At 42.1% G+C, this 25059-nt stretch overlaps 2 protein-coding genes and 1 pseudogene across 3 annotated transcripts; 1 reads left to right on the top strand and 2 right to left on the bottom strand.

Moving 5' to 3' along the window:
* Positions 1 to 3679: 3679 nt before the first annotated feature.
* tal1 (T-cell acute lymphocytic leukemia 1) lies at positions 3680 to 8878 on the bottom strand. The gene is made up of 4 exons (XM_079647276.1): positions 8753 to 8878; positions 6983 to 7525; positions 6530 to 6618; positions 3680 to 5629 (listed from the first exon to the last, which is right to left on the bottom strand). Exons 2-4 carry the CDS (start codon positions 7486 to 7488, stop codon positions 5100 to 5102), a joined length of 1125 nt encoding a protein of 374 aa, XP_079503402.1. The 5' UTR covers positions 7489 to 7525; positions 8753 to 8878; the 3' UTR covers positions 3680 to 5099.
* Positions 8879 to 10522: 1644 nt separating this feature from the next.
* On the bottom strand, positions 10523 to 25053 carry LOC307019636 (uncharacterized protein). The gene is made up of 9 exons (XM_079650635.1): positions 24926 to 25053; positions 16911 to 16983; positions 15744 to 15896; positions 13918 to 15071; positions 13213 to 13354; positions 12623 to 12845; positions 11995 to 12107; positions 11700 to 11890; positions 10523 to 11319 (listed from the first exon to the last, which is right to left on the bottom strand). The coding sequence occupies exons 1-9, from the start codon at positions 24936 to 24938 to the stop codon at positions 11126 to 11128; spliced, it is 2256 nt and encodes a 751-aa protein (XP_079506761.1). The 5' UTR covers positions 24939 to 25053; the 3' UTR covers positions 10523 to 11125.
* On the top strand, positions 17492 to 20350 carry LOC307018373 (putative polypeptide N-acetylgalactosaminyltransferase 8; annotated as a pseudogene). The gene is made up of 2 exons: positions 17492 to 19056; positions 20030 to 20350. The product of its transcript is annotated as a putative polypeptide N-acetylgalactosaminyltransferase 8 (transcript).
* Positions 25054 to 25059: the final 6 nt, after the last annotated feature.

Genomic DNA, 25059 nt, shown 5'->3' with positions numbered 1-25059 from the left:
ACGGTTTTGTAACAAATTATTCAAAAGATCATTTCCACGGCACACCTTCATATGATCATTATAGTTATACAAACAATAAGAGAATACATGAAAAACAGGTATGAAATAGCCTACTATACAGTATGTCAGTAAAACAAGAATACAGTTTAAAAGGATTTGTAAAATATCCATAAAGAAAAAGAAAATCTGTTTACAGTTCTGTTTCATATGGGTGCTGAGAGAGGTATCCTTAGAACTCTTCATGTTGCTCTCAAAGTGCACCAGATTGATGCTTTCAACTTCAATATTTAAACAATTTTTTTTCCCGGGGGAGCATCCCCCCGGACCCCCCTCGAGGAGGTGAGGTCCGCCCCCCAATAGCACTTTACCCCTGCCTATATGCCGTGAGCTGATTATGGAGCCTTCATTGTAGCAGTATTTCAGATGCAATTAGCCTATATAAAAGGCCTCAAATTGGAAGCATTGCCTGGGCCGTCTTTTTCACTCAATTCTGCAATAGGTAGATCTCGCCTTTCACCTAGGCCGAGGTCTGCGATCTTGGGCTTAAAAAGGTTGGTGACCACTGCTTTATTGTCTTATTTTTTTATAATGATCATATCAATAATAATAATAATAATAATAATAATACATTACATTTATAAAGCGCTTTTCCTGGTGCTCAAAGCGCTTACAAGCAAGTAAAACAAGATAACAACAGATAAATAAATATAAAATAAATAAAGATGATGATAAAGATGTGCCTTTACCTCACTGGTTGGAGAAAAAGCTTCTTATATTCGTTAGCATAGCTAGCTAACCAGATGCTAATAACAACAAAGTTATTGACTGTATGATCAGTATGACAGATGAACAGATCGCCCACTGGGCTTTCAACTAAAGACACAGCCACGCAAAAACTGCGGCATGTGTACGGCTCCTTATGGGTACGTACTGCAATTTCTCAAGTGCTGGAGCGGCGTTCTGGCTTTCTGGTGCTCTCTGTCAAAACTGCACCCCTGTCAGACACGTTAGGCTCGTGTTGTGTTCAAGGACCCTAATGTTGGCCAGGAAAAACAGGCACTCGTAGGCACACACATTTTTTTGCGGTCTATATTTCTTCAATTTTTTTCTTTTTCTGCGTGTGTTTATAAATTACCTCGAGGGCCGTACCAAATGGTCTCGCGGGCCGTATACGGCCCGGAGGCCGGAGGTTCCCCACCCCTGCTTTAATACTTCAGTTATTATCCAGTGGAAAGCCCTTACCTACTGGCCTAGTTCAATCAAAATGGTTACTTTCTGTGGGAAGTGTAGTTTTACACACCGTCTTATTTGACTTTCTCAGGACTTAAAACAGTTTTTTGGGGGCAGACCCCATTTTTACACATAAGGTCATCATCTTAACAGTTTTGTATGCTCATCCGTGAGCAGAGCATCAAGTTGACATGTCTATTACAGCTGAATGCCGCGATTACCATGTTGTTCAGCAAAACGCCTCACAAACGTATTAAGATCCAAAGATTTAGTGCGTTTTGATTCAATGCAGAGTACAGCCACACTGACAGTCTCTTCTCTGTCATTGTAGACCGCAAATACCTCATTCCTTCAGTACTTGAGCCACAACTTTTCTTTCAAAACAAAGCTGCCAACTGGGGTGGCAGCTGGGGTGGCAGCTGGGGTGGCAAGGCCTATTTTGAGGGTAGCAGTTGCCCCCCCATGCCACCCCAGTAGGTGAAACTAGGCTACTAGCTACAGTACAGATGCAACTAGATGAGCTGTTAACTCTCGCTCTGACTTTTTTTTTTTAAACACACGCATTTTTCCCACCCGCATTCCGCGAAGACCCGCCCTACTGTGCCTCTGATTCGCAGAATGTTGGTGGGGGAAAAAAACGCTGACGGGATGCTGAATGTGATTGGACCAATGCGTTCACAGACACACACAGACAGTGGAACAGTCGGACATGCAGAGCGCTGTTTGTAGTGGACATAGCGGAACATTTGGACTCTTTGCGTTGTGGCGATGTCTCGCAGATAACACATATGAAAAGTATAATTTGCTCAGAGTCCAGAGACAGTTGTGGTTCGGTCTTGATCCGGACCGGAGTCCGGACTTTGAGGATGCCTGTTGGTTTGGGATTGGGCCTCTGTTTATGAAAATATGTAATAATGTATGAAGGCTACGGAACAGAAACATAACATTCAAACTCGTTAAAAGGAAAGGCTAGAATGGCATCTCCATACATTTACCTCATTTCCACCATATTTATGATGTTGTTGATATAGTGTTTGTGTGTGTGTTTGGGTGTGCATGCATGTATATGCTTATATGATTGTGTGTGTGTGTGTGTGTGTGTGTGTGTGTGTGTGTGTGTGTGTGTGTGTGTGTGTGTGTGTGTGTGTGTGTGCGCGCTAAAATGTTATTTTGCTTGTTTGTTTATGGCCTATCTGTGTATGTGTGTGTGTGTGTGTGTGTGTGTGTGTGTGCATTTATGTATTTTTCTACTACTCTGTGTGAAAATATAAATAACTACCTTGGCGGTGTGTGCAGTGTAATCTGCTCCCAGCAGGCTGGATTCCCACTGTGAGAAAGACAGTATATTGTTCCTGCAGCACCACAGATAACAACTCATTAGCATACTGAATCATTTGGCTGCAAGAGCCACTCTGCCACCCATCTGCACTGAGCTGATAAACACACACACGCCTGCTCCCTCTCTCACAGACACACGCACAAACATACACAGAGATCTATGCCGAGCAAGCACATAGACACTTACACAACCTGCTCACACACACGCCTCCTCTCATCCCTTTGCTTTCAATCCCTCATTTACACTCCCTGTATTCCTCTCTTTTTTGTGAGCCTGTGTGTTTCTGGAGAGTCAGGAAAATTGAAGCAGGTAAATGTTTGGCAGGCGTTAACCCAGAGGGCCCCTCAGAGGCGTCCTGGCAGTGCCAGAGCAGAGCGCAGGAGGGGTCCCCAAACACCTGGATTGGTCTGATGCTCTCTGGAAGCAAATGTAGTGTCTTCTAAATGTCGAAGAGCTGAAGCTGTTGCGGAGGTAGCAAAGTCTGCTGTGTGGAGTTATGGAATGTAGGGAAGAAGACTTCAGAAAAGTAGAAATTATGTGGCAGAGCTACAAAAGCTAATTCCTTTTTTAAAGGCTGCAGGTTGGTGAGCCTAACTTTTTCGATTGCTTAAGTGAATAACTTTCAGGGAATGTGAGTCTGGACCAGTGTAGCTGTTTCACAATGTGGACAGACACAACAGCATGCAAACGAGTGCAGCATAGGCTGTCAAAACCACTTTCACAATGGCAGGATATCCTGCAGGTCACGGAGCCACGTTAACCTCAGCAGGAAGTCGTCACTTGTTGAGAGGAAGTGAGGATTCCAGCCTCCAATGGGGGAGTTTCGAGAGGAGGTTGTGGTTTAACTATGCACTTTCTAAAGATGTGAAACAGCTGCAAGGTATGCAATGCCAATGATGCCCTATAGGAATTTGACAATTAGGTAATGCAATCACAAGTGTAAATGGTAAATAGTAAAAACAGGCCCCTATATGTCCAGTTATTTGTAAAGTCAAGACATTTAATAGAATTACATTTAACTAAACTTGCTTTAAATGAATTGAATTAAAATGAATTGAATTAAACTGGATTTAATTAATAATACGGACAACATGCTCAAGTGACATCAAATACAAGGCTTTGTGCAGGCTCCTCTGCATGTTTTATTCAGGGGTTTTATATAAAATTCATCGATTTAACATTGGATATATTTATAGATACAGCTATCATACAACAAATATGTCATGACCAAACGTACAATGTCCCTTTACTGCAATTCATAAAATACCATAGTTACCAAAGGTACCAATATAGGCTACTAGGTCCTGCTAAAAAAGCAGAATAACCAACAACAGTGAGCAATACCTAACTGTATTAATCCAAAAACTGCTGGTGTTGTTATGATATTAACACTGTGTGTGGTGTATGTGCGTGCATGTGCATGTGTGTGTGGTTGTGTGCGTCTCTGCATGTGACTGTAGGTGAAATGCGACAATGAAGGGATTTGTTTGTGTACCTTACTAAACTACAACTGCATAACAGTTAAAAAAACACTGAAACATTCATATCAAAAGGACTGCATGAGTCATTTCATGATATTATAGGACTCATATTTTGTACACTTTAAGAAACACTGCATGTCTTGTACCTCCGCAAATTCAAATAGATATATTCAACCCGGCAGTGAAAATGTTTAACTGTCTGTCGTCGTATTTGGTGTCATTTTCTCCTCACCAAAGTGTAACAGAAATAAAGGGTACCACATTTGATGTACTACGTTCAGTTGCTTGCTTTACATTTTGAGTTTCTTTCCTCTTTCCCCGCTTCATGTCTCCCAAAAGACCATTTTGCTAGTAAACCCATTGACAAACACACTACGGTACATCTTAAACCACATTAATTGAACCTCCACTCACCGTTGTTACATTGTGCAGTGGAAATATAATGCTATTTACAATACATACGTTACTGCATGGGTACAATAAAGTCCAGACTGTTCATTTATGGGCTAAAACTGAGACAAACTTACTTTTCTGTCTCACTCCAACACATTCAATTTGTTGGGCATGAATGAGGTTTATTCATTGATGTTTTAGAGCCTGTCCACACCATATTGTAATCAATAGTATCGTTCGTGAAGCATTGTTCCAAACTTCAATACAACACATAAAATATATTTGCTAAGTGTTTCTTAGCTGATCTTCTGTTTGGTTAGTTTTGTTTGTTTGTTCTTCTTTTTTTCTTTATTTTAGAATATCCTTTATTGGACTTTCAAAATACAGAGTCATAATCCGCAAGTCGGTCGAAGACATGAGACATGCAGAATTTACAAGTCTTTCTTTGATCAAATTCAACCGATCACCAATCAAAACATCAATGCTGCCTTGGATAGTATTGAGACGGGATGTGTTCCACTTTCTCCTACGTGGCACTTGATTCTCTTTCCTACACTGAGAACTCAAAGCTATTGGGTCCTGAGCATATGCACCTCTTTCTTAGTCCCTGTTATTTCAGTCTCAGGTGTTGTATCTGTTTTCTTTTGGAATAAGCATCATCGGCGACTAGAGCCATCTGAAGGGCGGCCATTGCGCCTCAGATCTCTAGCAGCTAGATGCAGCGCAGGCCCACGAGAAGCCGATAGAGTCCTTGGAGCTGGAGGCGAGTCCTGGTCCTCCATATAGCTCTCAGGACTTCCCTCGGCATCGCCATCAGGCAGACTTCCACAGCTAGAGCCTGGTGACATTGTCTCAAGAAGATCGTCCCTTGCCAAGCTCACCACCGTGTCCTGATGTGGAACCCCCTGAGGGCCCCCTTCAAGTGTCCCGACCCCAACCAGCAGCCCTGTTTCTCCATCAGTTGTGCTGCCAACATTTCTCCCTCCGTCCTGGTCATCCAGGAGGTTGGAGAGGAAGCTGATGTACTTCATAGCAAGCCGCAGGATCTCATTCTTGCTCAGCTTCTTGTCTGGAGGGTGAGTTGGGATGAGTTTGCGAAGCTCTGAGAATGCCCCATTTACGTTCTGCTGCCGCCAACGTTCACGGCTGTTAGTGAAGATACGACGTACAATCTTTGGCTGGCCAGCTAACAGAGAAAGCATTGGAAAAAGAGATAGACATAGATAATTAAAAAAAGAGAGCAAAAGAAAGGCATTGAAAACATAACACAAATAAAACAGATAATGCTGTGTGTAAAAGGCCAAAGCAATATAAGGGCAATAAGAAAAATGGAAGAAGCAGTCGTAGGAAAACAAATTCACCTAAGTTTTGAGAAAAAATTGTTTTTGTCTTAAAAATAAGCTACAAAATGGTCATCCCTACAACCTTCGAATTTAAGGTGATGGAAAGTAGCTATATCTTTGCAAAAAAAAGTATAATATGCAATGTGCCGTATGCCGTTTGGCTTTGTGTGCCAAACCCCAGTAAAGTGTGTTGTGTAGACTTTGTCCTCCATATTCAATTTCGATGTACCTTGAACTTATTTTGGTATTATAAAATACATAATTGCAGGTATAGTCACATCCTCCCGCCCTCTACAATTGTGTCTTTCAGGCTATTGTCACCCTTGGAACACACCCAGTCTATCTTAATCCTTCAGCCCACTCTGCAGTAAAACCTTGGCATGGAGGCAGCAGCACCCCCATCCTCCACCCCTGTATGTGGCAGTGAGTGGGCAGCGATGGAAAGGATGTTTCAAATGAAATAAACTCCAGATCCGCTTGAAAATAGCTTCCTTTGATGGCATGCAGGTACATGTATTTGACATTAAGATTAACAGCATTCATTTATGTCATGAATTATGGTTTTATGGATTTATTTCTCCTGGTTAAACGCTTATTTAGTGGCAGGCACCTTCTGCAACACTCAGATTAGTATAGATCAATGTCAGTGGATGAATGACAATGAAGATGAAGAAGGGATATAGGAGACTTGGACACAGCAAAGTCCACTTTAACATACTTATAAAGATCTAAAATATGCTTACCCTCGTCGAGTTCAACCTCATAGGGCGCCGGGCGTCGCTTTACCCTGTTGCTGGGGTACATGCTGTACTGCTCCGTCTCCCCTCCAAGACTACAGCAACAGAAAGCAGACAAAAAAAGTCTAAATGTATGTGAACAAAACATGAATTTACATTATATTCATCATTGCATTTAATCCTCAACAACCCCCACTCCTTGCACCAGGGGTACACACATGCACTCTCAGAAACACGTACACCCATGGGATTATTATTTCTGTCATTAATGATACATAGGAAGAAATGTCAATATAATGTACACAATAAGCATATTTTCACACTTTAAAAGCCTATTCCTTCAGGGCCATAGGACTGCATCTAGGCCTAACAGTCATGGTGCCCTCACAAGGATCGAATAGAAACGTGCATTCATGAAACTAAATTAGCCTATTTTTCATTTTCTGTCTCAACCTTTACCTGTTGATGGCGGCAAGAGGCTGCGCCAGGTTGTAGAGCATCGCCCGGGCCGGGACAGGAAACGCGTTTGGGCTCAGTTGGACCATTCGAGCGTCGTCTCGTTGCGGCAGCGGCAGCGGTGGAGGTCTGCGAAGTTCCGTGATCGGCACCAAATGGCTCTCAGTCCTAAACTCCAGCGCTTTTATAGCGTCCCTCCTGGAGAGCTCGATCACCGGCACTTCCCTTTTCAGGTCAAGGGCGTTGTGAGAGGCAGTTTCCTTGGCAACGCCGTTGATAATGATGCTGATGCTGTTCCCGTTGCTCGAGTTCTGCAGAGGAACGTCATCCGTCTCTTCAGCCCCCGTCAGGTTCCCTCCCCTCTCTTTCTCCCCCTCCTCCCTCCTCGGCTCCTCTTCCTCCTTGCACCCGTTTATTCTGGAGATGATGGAGGAGTCCTCCCGTTTTCCAGGTCCGGACACTGCATCAGGACTTCCAGGAAGAAGCTCCGGCTGCCGTTTTTCCATCATTTTTTTACCGTCACCACTCGCTCGAGTCCACTACGTCCTAAATAAGATTTTCCTCCATTAAGTTAATGACACAATGGTTCAGTCTTAATATACCGAATATATAACCAGCCTTTACTAAAAGCTTATAGGAATTAATTATTTTCATTTTTATTATTGGCGTTTATTTTAATGTTTTTATTACCATCATTATTCGAATTGCAGATTTTAAATAACGAACAAACCAATTAAGAAAGAAAATCAATATTCTGTAAGCCGCTTGTATAATGTCTCGTAATTAGGCCTACCAGAATATGTTCAACACTTCAAAAAGGTAAAAGTAATAATAAATAAAGAAAAGGCCGATTGCAACTCAAATAAAAAATAAAAAATAAGAGTTTTTTATTATTAATTCTCGAGTATTATATTATGTGTAAGCTATGAAGATTTGAGAGATTTCTGTTCTCTAAATCTGTTGCGATGTGAACAATTCCTAGGCTCATTGTGAAATGTCACCAGTCAAACATTTTATCATAGATGTGGAGCCCGTGTAATTTATTTTAAATACATTTGTTATTTGTTGTTTCTGTAGTGCATGTTTTTATCTATTAATCTCTCATTGTTGGCCCTTACTCGTTGAGATAATACCTTAATGTAGCCTATATAAACCAAGGTTTGAGCCCTGCGTAAAGTCTAATATGAAAAGCTAATTAAGGTTGTTCTTGTTCTTTAAGGTGAACTTATCGTCTTAATGACAGAATGCCAGGACCACGAAGAGAGCTCGGTGTCCATTCCTCCTCGATATCAAATCCCACCTTTTTGGTTTTCATCAATCCACAGATAACCTTCAAAAATACTCCAACTTGATCGTTTTCTATAGCTAAACATGTCAGAGTCGGTGGTGTTATATGTCATTATAGCAATAGGCCACAATGCTGTTGTTGTTGTAAAGCCGCAAAAGCGTGTCAGATTGATTAAAATAAACAACAGTGTAAATAGTTTTAATAGCTAATTAAAAAATAAAGATGTGGGAAATACTGGAAACGAACAACAGACCGCTACAAAAAGCGCACTTTTATTCCTGGGAATTCTCCAATAGGCCTCGCATCCGTTATTAGCCTACATCCCGTAGCTACAGTCTCCAACATACGATCGGACAATAGCAGAAAATGTAGGCTAAATATTCCGAATATAACATCGATAAATTCCGACGATAAGCATCAAATTATAGCCGTAGGGAACAACGAATAACCCGGTTTAAATACAGAGGTGTATTTTTTGCACTTACCGTTCTAGCCGTGTTGTTGATGTTACTGTGTAAGTGGAGCCATTTTGTGAGTGGGTCATCCATGTCTGAGGTTTTTTCTTTTTTTTCTACCAGTGCTGGAGCAGTGTGTGTGTGTGTGTGTGTGTGTGTGTGTGTGTGTGTGTGTGTGTGTGTGTGTGTGTGTGTATGTATGTGTGTGTGTGTGTGTGCGTGCGTGTGTGTGTGCGCGCGCGCGCGTGTGTGTGTGTGTGTGTGTGTGTGTGTGTGTGTGTGTGTGTGTGTGTGTGTGTGTGTGTGTGTGTGTGTGTGTGTGTGTGTGGCTGAGTTATTCCTCGCAGCATCCACCGCGCTCCCTCAGTATGGGGAGCGGAACACAGGCCGCAATGTGGCCGAGTGAGATAAGCGCACGGCAGCGGCCTCTTCATTCCCGATAAGCCACTAAACCCATTATTTATGAAATGATTCATTATTATTTGGCTGTCGTGGGCTATATAGGCTTGTGGAGGGCAAAGCATAAAAAAAAGCAAACAGGCACAGAGCAACGGCCTGTAACAACGCGGGGTAGTATACTGTATCCAGAGCTTTAGTGGATGTGTTTTTTTTATTTTTATGAAAGAAACAAAAGCTCAGGTTAAGCTGTTGACCTATTTTTAATTTCAACAAAGGGTTTTTTGCTAAGCCAATTTATCCTATAAATGAGATAACTACCGATAGCAGAGGGTCGTCTCTTTTTTCTTATTTTTTGTTATCCTGAAAAGAGTAGCCTATAATCCATATTAATTTCCTTCGCCTTGAGGCAGGATGTGCTATTGATACAGAATGACGAGGATGTAATTATGATAACGATGCCATAATCGAAAGGGACACACGATTCTTTATCAATTAACAAATCAATACATGTATAAATGTGTGAATAAATAACTTAAGTAAATAAATAAATAAATATGCTGTTGCATGTCATTGTTGGTGTTGGAGGCCTTGGACGGCGGTTCCCCGGGGCCGGGACTCATGGCTGGGGGAGATAAAAGCGTATCGGCCCCTGGACGCGTCAGATAAAAGAGCAGCACGCTATCAGAGCACATTCAGGACAGCTCAAATGGTAGCAGGTACATCCTAATAACGGCTTTTTCACATAGCCTTTTTCACGTTTTGTCAAATACGTGTATGAATTTAAATAATGGCATACATCTAGTCAAATAAGCGTGTGACGTGGCTAAATATAGAACCCAATAAACATAATTAGATAGTCTCATGTTACACGTTTTTAAGCCCTGCATTAGAGCATTATTAGTCACGAACTTTCAACAGATAAACAGCAGTCACGACCATCATCCGGCATCCTGTGCTTAACGCTGTATGGTCTGATTAGCCATTTAAACGTTTTTGTGGACCTCAATTGTGCCATAAGATGTTGGATGTTGGGGAGCGATCGGCACGTCTTTGTTCCAATTGGTGATCCCACATTTGCAAATCAATAGGCTACACCTGATTGATTCAATTGAGGCTGTGTTAGGTTTTTGGAGTTTCACTTTTGAAATAAAAAAACAAATTTTGATTATAATTCAACTTATAATTTAAACATTGATATTATAAGGGTGGTCCCTTCTAATATAAATGTTTATATTAAGTTTTATCATAACTGAATAGCATGTGTTTTGTTCATAATTAATGAATGTATTACAAACTTTTGACATAATAAACAATTTAATTTAAAAGAAAACAAGTATCATTTTCCTGAATGATATTAAGTGACGCAGCACAAGTAAAAAAAGAAAAGGAATCCTGCAGAGCCCCAGTGCAATATTATTTATTTGCGAACTTGCGAATAGTTGAAATGTATCAGGAGCCATGATTATACCTGTGGTACATCATTCCACAAGTCAATCATCTGACATCATCAATAAGATTAATAGTAAACAGTTAAGTGTGGCACAATATTTGAAACTAAATATTTTCTACACTCATTTAGGGAGTCAAAAATAAATCTCAATTTAAACATAAAAAAGTGAAGTTAAACGATCCCTATTCAGTTATGTCAGACCATGAATAAATAAAAACAGTTGTCCTGGATCTAAATAATATGATATAGTCTTAACATTTTATTAGTATCACAAATATACTCTGGAATACAGGTTATATCTAGTGCAGACCTACTGCATTTATTTGCATTTGTCCTTTGGTTATGTTTTTGATTTGTCATTGCAATCCGAGTCCCCTTGCAGTGTCATATTGTAATGAACATGCAACCTTGTAATCTCATGTAGCCTTTTCACACATCAAACTGCACAGAAGAAAACTCTATTCACAGGTTACAGTCAATGGTCAGGGTTTGTAGCTGTGAATTAAAGTCCATAGCTGCAGGATAAATGGCTCTGTGCCATGCTTATTTCCCAGTCAGCGCTGGTTGCGTCGGGCCGGCATGATCCGAAGAGAAGCAGTGCTTTCCCGGGTCATGAGCCGCGTCACATGGTCCAGACTGAGGCCAGCAACTGCCTCTCCATTCACCTGCAGAATTTCATCACCGATGCCGAGGAGACCTGTGTAAGGGCCTTCGACACCACCGTCACCCACTTTCTCTACATACACACCTGGAAAGGAAACAATAAGAGGTTAACAGAGAGAAGGAAGACACATGAAATGAAGGTGAAGGAATGGTTGCATAGAGTGAGAATAGAGGAGGTAGAGCAGAGGAAAACAGGTGCAAGCAAAAAAAGTATTTAACCATAACAAAACAACAAAATTGTAAACATAAAACAGCTTTACTATGAGTAAAAGCATTTGTATCCGAATATGATCAATATAATTATGAAGATTACCAATTACCAATTTGTAAAAGGTCCATATTTATCTGAACAATGACATATGCAAGATACACGGTATATCAAATAAATACAAATAATCAGAGTAAAAATCCTGCAAAACACCAAATTTAAGAAAGTACAAAGACAATGTAGATTTAAAAAGCTACCTGTATTGGGTCGACCTTTGCCCCTTGAGATGACAAAACCAAATGGACCATTTGGGGGTCTGACCAGCTCCAGGAGGAGAGTCCCATCAGGGAAAGCCTGGGTGACCCGGCCCACAGGACGCACAATTCTGGAGGCAAGTACATCTTCAGCACTCAGGGCCCTGTGAAACTCGATCTGAGGGCTGTCAGGGCTGTAACAGCAAAAATGCAGCTTTTGTCACAGAAAACGAAATGATGTGGTTCGATAATCCATGTTCATTGTATTTTTCTCCTTTATTTGGTTTATGACACTCACCTGGGTGCCAGGCCGTACGGTATCCGCACCTCTCCCAGTATTGTTGAACGTTCTCCTCTCCTCTCCAAACTCTGCACTGAGGAGGCTTTGCGCAGTTGGGCCAGTGGCAGCACCTAGTGGCAAATAAATGGCACTGTAAAACATTGTGTTACTGTTTTTCATATTGGCAAAATGTCTCCGGATCTGCTTTTGGCAATGCAACTTTTTGGCTCTTACAAACCTATAAATCTAACAATGTGTGATTGACACCAAACACATACACATTTTGCAAATACCATCTATGATTGGATGGTACAGAATGTTGTTTACATTATTTTTAATGTAATATTTCAGCTGCCAGGAGGAAAACAAGGATTGCTGCCACAGAAAGTAGGAAACACTGACAACCTGGAATGCATTATCTCTGCTCCCAATATCAGACAGAGAGGTAATACATCAAAGCGTAGGTTGGTCCACTGTGGCAAATAGGCAGTGAAAGGTACTTTAAAGCAGAACTTGGAATTTGATTTCTTCCTACAGCAACCTTTATGGGGTTAACATTCTTATTTTATAGATGTGAAAAATAAAGGACGATGGCAGAGCAACACAACCGTCCTGAACATCATATGAAGAAGAGTTTGCTTCTCACCGTGTTTAGTGTCTGCAGTGAGGGCGTCCTCTGCATGCGGATGCTGGGCTGGGGTCTGCGCGTGGGGCTTGGGGAAGCAGAGTTGCCCACCCGTGGTGCAGAGGGTAAACTGAGCTGCTCCATGCTGCTGGAGCGGCCTCCTTTCACCAGCCTACCAACACTGTTCAGACCAATGGAGGAGAAGAAGCGACGTAGGAAGAGCTTCGGTCGTCCATCCATCTTTCTGTAAAAGGCCAGTCAGACAGACAGACAGACAGACATATTTTTTTTAACAAGAGTGCAATATGAACACAACATATTTTAATATAGACACAAAGACATCACCAACATAACAAGCCAGGATTGTTGTTCTTTGTTTTATAATTCAGCTCTGAATGACCACAGGTCACAGGTCTTCATTACCAGAAGAGGGCAGTATAGTCTTAATGTTCACAGAATTATTTTAATAACAACATCCTGTGGACTGTAGGTCAGGGTTTTAATCTCCTAACTGCAACCAGGCTGACATGCTAAATGCATTTTGGAAACAGCATGGGGGGGGCAAGGGGTTTATTATCTAAGCTATGAAGAGCGTTGTTACTTTGGCTTACCTGGAACCGTCACAATTTTCCTCCCATATGGCCTCAGCTTTCAGATGTTCTGCTCTCAGCAGCTCTGCTCTGAGGTCCTCAGCCCGAGACATAGCCAGGACGCGCAGAGCGGGACGACACTCAGGACCAGAACCAGGCTCACCTGGTGGTACACACAATGCAATTAGTGGATGTCAAATAATCATTTTCCTGTATTATTTTTATTCCATTTTGTTCCATTCTATTCCACTGTCAGTGTTGGATAGCAACTAAGTGAATGTACCTAAGTATGGCACTAAAGTAACATTTTGAGGTACTTTCTGCTACTTTATACTGTACTGCTTTTCAAAGAACAATATTGAAATTTGTATTCCACCTAACTTATTGATTATTATACTTTGAAGATCTACAATTCCAATTTCTTAGGTACCTGGAAAATATTTTCAAATGTTAAATGTTGATTTATATATCTATATCTATATATATATAATAAATATATTATAAACACATTTAATCAGGATTAATAATAATCTTATAAAATAATATCTTACCTAATTACTATTATTTTTAAATATTTGAGTACATTTTGCTCTTACTTAATTAAGAAATTGAAACATAGTTCTTATTCCTAGAATAGTACATCCTAAATGGCAGAAAATCAAGTGTACGCGACCTTCCATAGGAACTGAGATCTATCCGCCCTGCTCTTCCCCAATGACCACTCACCTGCTCCATCTGGAGTGGCCTCCCAGAGTTCAACAGCTGGCAGGGCTGCGGAGTACCTCAGGGTGGAGGGTCTGATACAGGGTACTGGGTTGCTTTTGGCAGGGCTCCCTTGGGTTAGAGCCACTGCAGACTGCCCTCTAGCCTCTGTAGGGTCCAGGAGTTCAGAATTCTGTGATGCTCCCTCACCTCCCGGATTTGAAGTAATCTGGAACTGCACAGAGGACTGTCCTGCAGCCGAGCGATTCCTTGAACTCGACTTCAGAGCTGACTTTATAGGCAGTGTTGGGGGAGGAGATTCCCTTAGTCCAGATGTCTCCGGCAAACGGGGCTCCAGAGCGATGGGACTATCAGGGGAAAAAGAAACTGCTCTGTTCACATTGACCCTGTTCCTGGGATTTGAGTTACGCCGCTGAGCCCAAGATGGACCGTAAGGGCCATTGCCAGACTCCAGCCGACTTTCTCCTTTCCTACTCCTTCTCCTAAGTTTCCCAAACCCTGAAGGTTTCCACCCTGTGCTGCTCTCTTTGTTTTCCCCCAGCACGTAAGCTCCGGCAAAAGTGACAGTTAAAGAAGCTTTAGGACGAGTACTTGCTTCTGGCTTGTTATGAGGCACCCAGCGAGGAGCAGCTTTTTCCCGTGTGTCCTCAGGCTGTGGGGGCTCAGTGTTCTTTGGATCTGACTGTGATGACATTGACTGGGGCTCCCTGACCACAGAGCCACATGCCTCACATTTCTTCACCAGCACTATAATCTCTTTAATCACTGTTGTGGGTTCGCCACTGAAACCCGCAACTTCTTTCTTCTGTAAAGGAGGCATGGAGACACTCCGATGGCTTTTGTTCCTCTCTGTTCCATTACTGCTATAATCTGTATTATTTAATTTTTTCTTGGATTTGGGCCCCCCAGATCTGCTGCGCTGTCTCACTCTATCCAGGTACCGAGACTCTGCTTCTTTCTCTGATTCGTCTTCGAAGCGCACCCGTGTGGGTGAACAACCGTAGCGTCTGGATCGAGCCCCTTGGTCACTGGGGGAAGTGTCTCTTTGGCTGGGGATGAGGAGGGTATCAGATACAGTTTGAGCTGAATTATCTTCTTTGGTTTGAACAGCTTTCTGCTCTGGTGCTGGAGTGAGAGGCTCAACTTGCTGCTTCTTTCTGCAAAAGAACACAATCGTTTCTTTGTCGATAAGAGAGTAACACTTGTTTTACATTTCTTTGTAAGATAGTATCTTGTAAAAGTGAAGCCAAAATGAACATAAGTGACACTGAATTTCAGATATCTCTCAGAAACAGAGCAGGTAGGTGGAAAACCTTTTCAAATTCAGAGATTTTTGGAGATTATATAAACAAAAGACCTGACAATGAGAATTACAGTTCATAGTGGCTGCAGGTAGGCACGCTAGGTCTTTAATGTATGTCCAATGTAAATCTTCCTTATTCTTATTCTAAATGAAGAGAATGCTTCTTGCTAATACGAGGGATTTTAAGCAAACTAAAGTGTGTGACGTGTTCAATGTCACATGAACAGAACGACAACAAGCATTTTCTCAACATTGACAGCTCTGTGTATGTCAAAGCGTCAACTTATGTTCAGTTACGCAAAATTAGAATTGCCAAAGTGCAAGAGAAGATGGGACAAAGCAGAGGTGGAGATAGGGGAGACCTACGGATGGGAAATTTAGGGATGAACAGATACAGCAAACTAACTTGTCAGCAAATTAAACTCGTTATCACTACAGTGATTCATAACTGTGCATGCAAAACTGTACAAAGTTCTGAAGATGCCAAAGAGGTCATAGCCCACGTAAGCAGATGAAGCCAACTTACATGGTGGATCTCTGATCAGACTTGGGGCGTCTGCAGCGGAGATCTTCGTTAATGTGATTGGAGCGAGCCTTGAGTCGTGCTCGCTCCAGAAGAAGCTTGGCTTGCTCATGTCTTGGGCTCAGAGGGAGTTCGTCACCTATTGCAAGAAGCGACCTGACAATCATGAGAAAGATGCAAATTAGTAAAGTCATCCATCATTCTGGGTGATGGAAAACAGCAAGGCAAAAGGAATGAGTAAAATTAAGTGAGTGATGAAATGATGGACCTCTGTTTGAGCGAACATTTATATTTGTTGAAGTTTAATTGTGCAAAGCTGATTGTATGTGGTGTAGAATCCAGCCACGTTATGTACCCGGCAGATTGACTTAACATGGAGTGAATAAAGCTGCGTCTTCCTAAGCTGTTTTATGTAATATCAGATTTATAGTCAGGGGCGTGGCACTAGTGGTGAGCTGCAAAGAGAAACGTCATCCTAACATCTATCCTTATGCCCAGCAGCTAAGCTGCTCTGCATTGTGCTTCATCGTCTTTGCTTGTGTTTATCCCCTGGCCTAGTGATAAAGATAGCATGATACACCAGCCATGTGGATTATCCTTGTAATGGACTGAGTGTGATTCATTTCTCTTGTGTGTCAAGAGGAGACAAACATTCAGTTTCAATAGATCACAGTTTGTCATGTCATTCTTTATTCTTACACAAAAAACATCAGCAGCCTGTTTCTGTTTTGTCTCATGCTCAGCCTTTTTATTCTTCAGTTTATTATGATAATGACCAGAATGATCTATACTCTATAATAATGATAATAGCCGGAAGATCAACTGAAAAGGGTTGATCAAATGAACAATTCAACCTCTTAACAAATTGTTTTTATTACTCAGTTGCACACACATGTTTGATTTACTTACAGATCTATCTACTCTGTTTTATTTAATTAACATATTACTGTTACTCTATCTGGTGTCTTACATTCAATAATTACAATGTTTGGAGACAAAATCTCTATTTTTAAGTATCACAGTTTGCAAATATCTCACAATAAGAGCTTCATTTCCTAGTGTTTTTATGATAATATATGAGCTTCTTAATATACAGTATTGGAAATTTCTTCATGGATATATTTTATAGGATTTATATTTGTTTGACACAAGAAGCTTTGCACTGCTCACCTCAGATAGGGTTTGAGTGTCTGCGCAAAAATGGCTGAGTCTGAGCTGCCCAAACCCCCATGGGCCCCTGCAACTGGCAGAAAAAACATTCAGAAAAATGCACATCACAGCAAAAGGAAATTAATAAAATGTGGATAAAAAAAGGCTTTAAAAGTATTCAAAGAGGTAATGCCCATTATTTTGTCTTTTAGCTTACCTCTACATTTATATAATATATCCTATTATGATGTAGCATAATCTTCTAACTTAGGGTTTGGTTCGTGTAGTGGGAGATTTATGGGAACATACTGTCAAGAGAGCCATCAGCCATAATGTGACCCACAGGATCATGTGGGTATTAAACCAATTGGATCTTTGTATGATCATGGGAATTGTCATAAATCTTCATACCGTTAGATTCAGTGTAATGGCAACTTTAATGTTGCAATGTCCTATATTCGTTTATTGCCAGGGAACTGGATGTCGGATAACACAGCTGTGGTTTGCCAAAGGGCGTTACTGTATCTGGATAAGGAGGGTGGAAGTGAGAGCACCTGAAATTAAAGGCAGGGGAATATTTCCTCCTCCTTTATTCACAAGACATGCACAGAAGCCCCAGGATGAGATCTGGCTGGATTAAAGGATTCCTTCTGGCCTTTGCCATGGCTGGGTCTCTTCTTTACCTCGGCTCCATGAAGAAGGACGTTCATACCCACTCATAGAGACTCAGTAGAGCCCACCACTACGACTCCATCAGGGGTCATGGAATACTCAACAGGATGGACAAGATGAAAACAGACATCAACAGACTGCTCAATGTGACGAATAAACTTGAAAAGAAGGAACTGGTGAACCAGAACAACGCAGAGGTGAAGAAGGAGAGGAGCGTGGTGAGGAAGCTCAACCCCGACTCTCATCTGTTCACCAGGTGGGGGGACGATCTGAGCAGAAAGAGCCAGAGAGGTTGTTCCAGAGATACGGATACAACGCCTTCCTCAGTGACCGGCTGCCCCTCAACAGAGAGATCCCCGACACCAGGCCGGCCAGGTGTGCTGATAAAAAAATACTCTAAGGATCTGCCTTCCATGAGTGTCATATTAATCTACCTGGATGAAGCACTTTCTATCATCAAAATAGCCATTCACAGCATCATAGAAAAGACACCAGCTCACCTGCTGAAATAAATCATACTTGTGGATGATTATAGCAGTAATGAAGATTTAATGGAGAAACTGGATGAAACCATAAACTCTATCCACGAGAAGCGTCCAGCTCTGGTTAAGAGAGTCCGTCACTCTGAGCGGCTCAGCCTCACTCAGGCCAGACTCTCTGGGTGGGAGGTTGCTGTGGGGGAAGTGGTGGCCATCTTGGATGCTCACATAGATGTCCATGTTGAATGGGCAGAGCCATTGTTTGCTCGGATCAAAGAAGACCGCACCGTGATACTGACAGCAGTGTTTGACAAATTAAATTACGACGACATGAAACGTATCCCCTACATACTAGCTGCGGGTGCCTTTGACTGAGCTCTGTGGTGCATGTACGAGTCCTTCAGACCCGAGTGGTATGCTTTAAAGGACGACTCACTGCCTGGAAAGAGCCCCGCCATCACAGGGATTGTTGTAGCTGATCGCAAGTTCTTTGGAGATATCGGAAGCCTCCATGGTGGAATTAAAATATACAGTGGTAAAAATGTGGAACTCGGCATCCGGGTGTGGCTGTGTGGAGGAAGCATAGAGGTTATTCCTTGCTCTAAAATTGCCCACATTGAACGAGCCAGCAAGCCTTACCTCCCAGATTTGAGTGGGATGATGAAGCGTAATGCTCTGAGGGTGGCCGAGGTGTGGAATGTGGATGAATGAATATAAGAACAATGTCAATATTGCCCGGAACCTTCCCTTCGAAAATCATGGGATAGAGATTGGGGGTGTGTCGGAGAGGAAAAAGCTGAGAGAGGCGAAACTGCAAGCCCTTTCAGTGGTATCTGGATAATGTTTACCCCATGCTAGACCCTCTGAATGACCTGCTAGCTTATGGAGCGCTGGTTAATGGTCGCCTAAATTCTGCATTGACCATTCATGGCCCAATGCCTGGGAACACTCCCATTATATATGGTTGTCACTACCAGTCCACCCAGCGCTGTTATTATTGCACCTGTACATCGGTGGTAGGCTTGGGCGGTATGATGGTATTACGGTATACCAGGGTATTTCGAAATCCCGTCGGTATGATTTTCAATACCGTGACGTCACAGACTGTGCGCGAAATCACAGATGCGTTTCATTCTATTACACTGACACGGAGTTTTGACAGGGACGACATTGGTTGTAATACACAGCACGCGCCAGCAGAGGGCAGGGGAGGGCAGTCCGTCTTTCCCGCTCTCAGAGCTCAGCACAGAGCTGAGCTGAGCAAAATGGCGGCAGCATTTGCCGGCCCCGAACTTGGACAACTAGTAAAAAAGAAAAATGCCTCTGCGCCTGTTTGGGACTATTTTGGGTTTACTCGTCGCCAGTGACTTCATCCAGCACAACGAGAGACAGAGGCACTTCTTTGGGAATGTTTAAGACGGGGTGAGTGAGTGTTGACATTTTTTAATCCTATGCAACTGGTTGATGGTTTTGTAGTCGAGGTCGGACGGTTTTAAAAACGAAAGCATTTACGTGCTAAACATTCACGCGAGTAATCCAATGAATCAAATGGAAATAAGGTTTTTAACACATGCACGGAATAATATTGCCAAACTAGTTAGTGAATATAGAAAACTTTATTCAATAAGTCAAGTATTTACTCCCGGAAAATGTATATGTATGATGATATATTGTTGACTTAGCTCACAATGGAAACAACGTCGGACATCTACAAACGCGTCCTGTATCCGATCTCAAAATGTGCCATTTGCACAATGTGTCATGTGTCAAGCCCTGGTTTTGCACTTGCGCGCACGTCCCGGCACTTTGCGAGCATCTACCGGCTCGGGCTGCATTTTACACCGAACATATAATATACCGTTCGAAACAACTATTTGCCGCCGAACGCCACCTCGCTCAAGTCGACCCAAGTCATACCGTCATATACCGTAAACCACGGTATGATGTCAGCAAGGTATGACGGTATGAAAAAAATTATACCGCCCAAGCCTAATCGGTGGAATACAATCTCACAAGTACAACAGCAACAGCAACCGCTGTCTGTCGGACCCCGGCTCCGGAGTCCATCCAGGACTGTATGAGTGCAAAATGGCCGAGCAAAAGAAATTCCACACACTGTGGGATTTTAAACAGGATGGAGCTATCCAGAACAGAGACACAAATACCTCATTCACACCAACGCAACTCCGGTTCAAGCTCCGTGCTAGAGATTTTCAGGTTCAGAACCGGTTCTTCGGTTTAGCTCCGGCTCTTTTCACACCGCCCAGAGTCCATCTGGTGCTGCGTCATCGTTTGCGTCATGACGTGTAATCGTTTGCGTGCCTGCTTCATAAAGCCAAACCGCGCGGAAACCCCTCACAGCTGACACCGACAACAACAACAATGGAAGATTGTGCTCCAGCTTCCTCTGTTACTCTTCGGAAGACCAGATTCCCAGAAGGTAGCTGGTCTCTTCAGTGGACCACTGCTGCTTGTTAAGGTCCTCCATCGTTGTGTACAACTGGATAAAACGCTGGCTTTTTGTTGTTGTTCAGGAGTTGATCCCACCCCTGCCCCCGCCTCGACGTAAGCGTGACGTATGCGGTGCTTTTGCTCCAGCCGGACAATTTTTTGGTGCTCGAAATGAACCGGATTCCGGAGCTAAGAGGCTGCTCCGCTGCGGTGTGAACAGGAAAACTCGGTGCTTTCAAGCTCCAGCTCCGAACCGGCCCTGAAACACCGTTGGTGTGAATGAGGTAAGAGAGGTGCCTGGAAATAATTATGGCTGGAGACCGCAATTATAAACTGGTTATTCAGCAGTACACCACTCAGAGATGGAAAATATAATATCTCATCAAAGGCCACCTTGGTGGGCAGGGTTCAGAAGACAGGATGATAAAGGAGCAACGATTCCACTTAATGTAATGGCAACTTTAATGTTCCAATATTCGTTTATTGCCTTTACTTCACAGGAGGGCTGGAGTGATCCAGACGCAGACAATAAAAGATGATTTCCGGTCCTTTGGTGCAGTTTAGAATGATGCAGGCAGTCACTGTCATCATCAGTTTTTCTTTCTACTCCTCTCTCAAATGCACGGATGAAAGCTTCAAACTGCAATGGGTCACCATCATAAAAAGGAGTGTCTCTTGGTGGTAAGGTAGGAATAAGATTCTGTTGAGCCAGCATAGCAGTGATGTCATTTTGCCTCTGGATTAGGTTATAGATGTCACCTTGATTACCAATCGTTGATTAAGGGGTGTGATGCTAACATCCCTGCACATCTGTCTGTATATTTTGTCCGGGAATAGAGTTTTGGGTGTGATGAGGCAAGTATTCAGTTGAATGTGGATTGCATCTTGCTGTTGATTTCCTGAAGTAAGAGTTCATCCCATCTGATGCTCTAGAGGTGTTTCTTGATCCCATGCTGAGTACATTTATCCTGGCATTGGCTGCTGTCAGTTCAGTTTGTAATTCCAATTGTTTCTTCTTTCGTTTGAACTGTTCTTCCTTTTGTTTTAACTGTTCCACTTGGGCATCAAGTTCATGTTGCATCTTCAGTGCTGCAGCCCTTTCGATTAAAGAAGCCCTTTCTGCTTGAGCTTTAATTCGAGCAGAGGATGTAGATGATGCATGTGATGAATAACTAGTTTTGGGTTTTGACTGAGGGTGTGATGCTTTTGAAACACTGTCATCAGGTCCGATCTCATCTGAGCTGACACAATGTGATGGCAACTTTAATGTTCAATGTCCTATATTAGTTTATTGCCATTACTTCACAGGAGGGCTGGAGTGATCCAGACGCAGGAACAAACAGATGATTTGCGGTCCTTTGGTGCAGTTTAGAATGATGTTTATTGAGCTTTACATTCCAAGGTTTAATTATTCTGTCAAAGGTTGCGGTATGAGCATCTGCCGGGCTGGTGGAATCGGTATGCTCTATTCCTCTTGTGTCCTCGTTCTTCCGGTCACCTCTGACCCCTTTTATGCACGCGGTGCAGCTAACCCCCGCCGCCAAGTGTCCAAAATAATATTGCACTATCAGTGGTGACTCGTCATTAGGGGCAGCCCCACCTAGTGTCAGCAGAAAGTAATTAAAATAGTAATTCCAAAAATATGCCAAAAATATATATCTTAAAATATATTATATTTTAGTCATCTGATTCGTCTGTACATTGCTGTTTTAGTCTGCGTTCTTCTGATTAGTATCAACAGTGTACCTATTGAGCCATGTTGAGCGATGTGGGGCAAACTCTGATCTAGACCCTCTCACGCTGTAGAAATGAATGGGTGCTGTGAAAACTACACTGCGCATGCTCAGAGTCTTTTTGTATTCAATGTGTGCAAAAAAAAAATCACAAGTGGGGCAAAGTGCTGGCAACCCCCACCAAAACGTAATCTCATAATTCAGAGCTGATTGCTCTGCTGGATCGATTAATATTGTGACCTTGGTGATGAGTGTCTGTTTTCCTTATTTTTACAGTCTATCTATGGTGTTTAATGCTGAAGCATTACGGTTGTTGTTATTGTTAAGTATTGCTTTGTGATGGTGCCCTTTACTCCATGTATTAAGGTGCATTACAATATGACATCCCCACGCTGTGTACGTAAATGTGTGTTGCTCCGTGCTCTTCATTCAAGGCTTCTAACAGTATGTCATTTGACCCTCCCCCCACCCTCTCTCTCCCCCCCCCCTCTCTATCGTAACCATGGATAGCCTACAGCCAGGGCCGGCCGTTGGCATAGGCAGTATAGGCGAATGCTAAGGGCGCATCAATCTATGGGGGGCACGAAAAATTGAAGGAATTTTTTTTTTGTTGAAATTATTATTATTTTTTATTTATTTTTTCATAACAACACGATTTCCCGATTTTGGATCAACAAAGTACATCTTATTATCTTATACTAACAGAACTACGCCTATATTGCGTATAGCGCCCATAAACTATGGCGCCCCCCCCCCCCCCCCAAATCAAGTCGAACTGCCCCAGCCCCATTAAAAACCATAAGGTTTATGTGAAATAGTTCTTTTTTTGAAATAATGGTTTTAGTGTGCAATTATAGGTTTTCATTTTGTATTTGTGTTAATTGAAATCAAACTCCCAAAAAACGTATACAGCTTTTATTAACATTGGTATTTACTGTGTAAGCGGCCGCGGGGGGAGAGCTTTAGAGATCTTTCCCCTGAAAGACTGAGAGGCTCTGATAACCTCAGCTCAGTGAGGCAAAGGCACACCTTTATATGATCATTATAGTTATAAAAAAATAAGAGAATAGTTTTTCATCTTCTTTTTCATCTATTCTCTTATAGTATAAAATACTATATGACAGTAAAAAAAAATTGTTATTGATAAACAAGAATACAGTTTGAAAGGGGAGTGATTTGTAAAATATCCATAAAGAAAAATAAATCTGTTTACAGTTCTGTTTTATATGGGTGTTGAGAGATGTATCCATAGATCTCTTCATTTTGCTCTCAAAGTGCCCCAGATTTATGCTTTTAACTTCAATATTAAAAAAAATCTTCTAGAGGGAGCATGACCCCGGACCCCCCTAGAGGAGGTTAGGTCCCCCCCACTTAAATCATGTTGAAATGGATAGGAAACTAAATACCTTTGCACACATCTTGTGTCCATATCTTTCTGTTTTGGTGGTCATGCCACAATCGTGCATGTGCATGCATGCGCGAGTCATAGTGAGTGTCTGCATTTTGGGGGGGGGGGGGGGGGGGGGGGGGGGGGCGCCAGCTAAAATCTTGCCTAGGGCAGCAAGTTGGTCAGGGCCGGCCCTGCCTACAGCTATTTGTTTACGTGTTTAAAAAAGCACCAGAAGCTTATATAAACATCTAAGTTGTTCGTACCCCACCACTTTAGTACATATAAAAACGCCACTGTGCACTATACATATAAATAAAGTAAACTGAGACGCCAACTCATAGGTTATCAGTGACTGATCCTTAATGTAAGTCAAGAAAAGAACAAGTTACGCAATTTCTGAGAGACAGATAAGAGCTGATTGGGAAAAACAACTGATCATCATGGATTTACTCGTATACAGTAGATTGCACTGACTGTTGTTGTATTGACAACCTGCTAGACCAATATAACATCCCTTAACAGAAACAAATAAAAAACCAAATACATAATTTGTCCCCTTACATGACTACAAAGACACCCATTAGCACACAGACTGCGATACAAAAGCTGGGACACTTCCCCCACGCTCCTACTGCTAATAATAGCAACACGCTTATGCACATCTGCACATTTGACATCTGTTCAACACTGGGAATCAGCCAGGTTACATAGTACCTTTCCAAACAACATCATCGCTAGACAGACACAGGCTTGTATATGGAACGCTGAACTGTTTGTTAAAGTTGTCATGTATTTTAAGCAAACTAAATTCTCATATTATTAAAAACGCTGTATAATGTTTTTTGGGGAAATGTTACTTCTGAGACACTTCTCAGAATGTCCTGTTTCCACGTGTAATAGCATGAGACCAGCTCACCAGCTAACAACATTGACTACACTGTACAAAAACAATGAAGCAACATGTTTTAATAAAACCATAACTGGGTCATTTGTTTTCAAAAGAACAATCTGAAGTCTTCACATAACCTTTGGGGATTGCTGTCTTAAGTATACCAATATCCCAGTGGGCCGGTTTTGTCTTTTTTCTATACCTAACAGAAAATAATATAATACATTTTTATTAAAACCAACAGTCTAATGTCATTCTTTACGACACTGTCAAACACTTTCTAATCAATACTTCCATCAACAAGCTGTAAACAAAACCACCTCAGATCTCATCTGTGTTTGTCAAACCCATGTGTCAAGTATTATCATTCACAAACGTTTTATAATGACATTATTACATGCCATTCTCCTCAAGACACCTACCTTTACAATCCATTCTGCATGTTGTGTCTCCATAACAGTCTACGCTTTCTCCATCGCTCTGCTCTCTGTCCTCCCTGTAGTTTTGTTGTCTCTCCCTTAACTTTACATACGCTCTCTGCTTCACCTTCAATGTC

The sequence above is a fragment of the Notothenia rossii genome, assembly GCF_949606895.1.
Source record: "Notothenia rossii genome assembly, chromosome: 9".
In the NCBI taxonomy this organism is placed as follows: Eukaryota; Metazoa; Chordata; class Actinopteri; order Perciformes; family Nototheniidae; genus Notothenia; species Notothenia rossii.
This window is presented reverse-complemented; position numbering and strand designations above follow the sequence as displayed.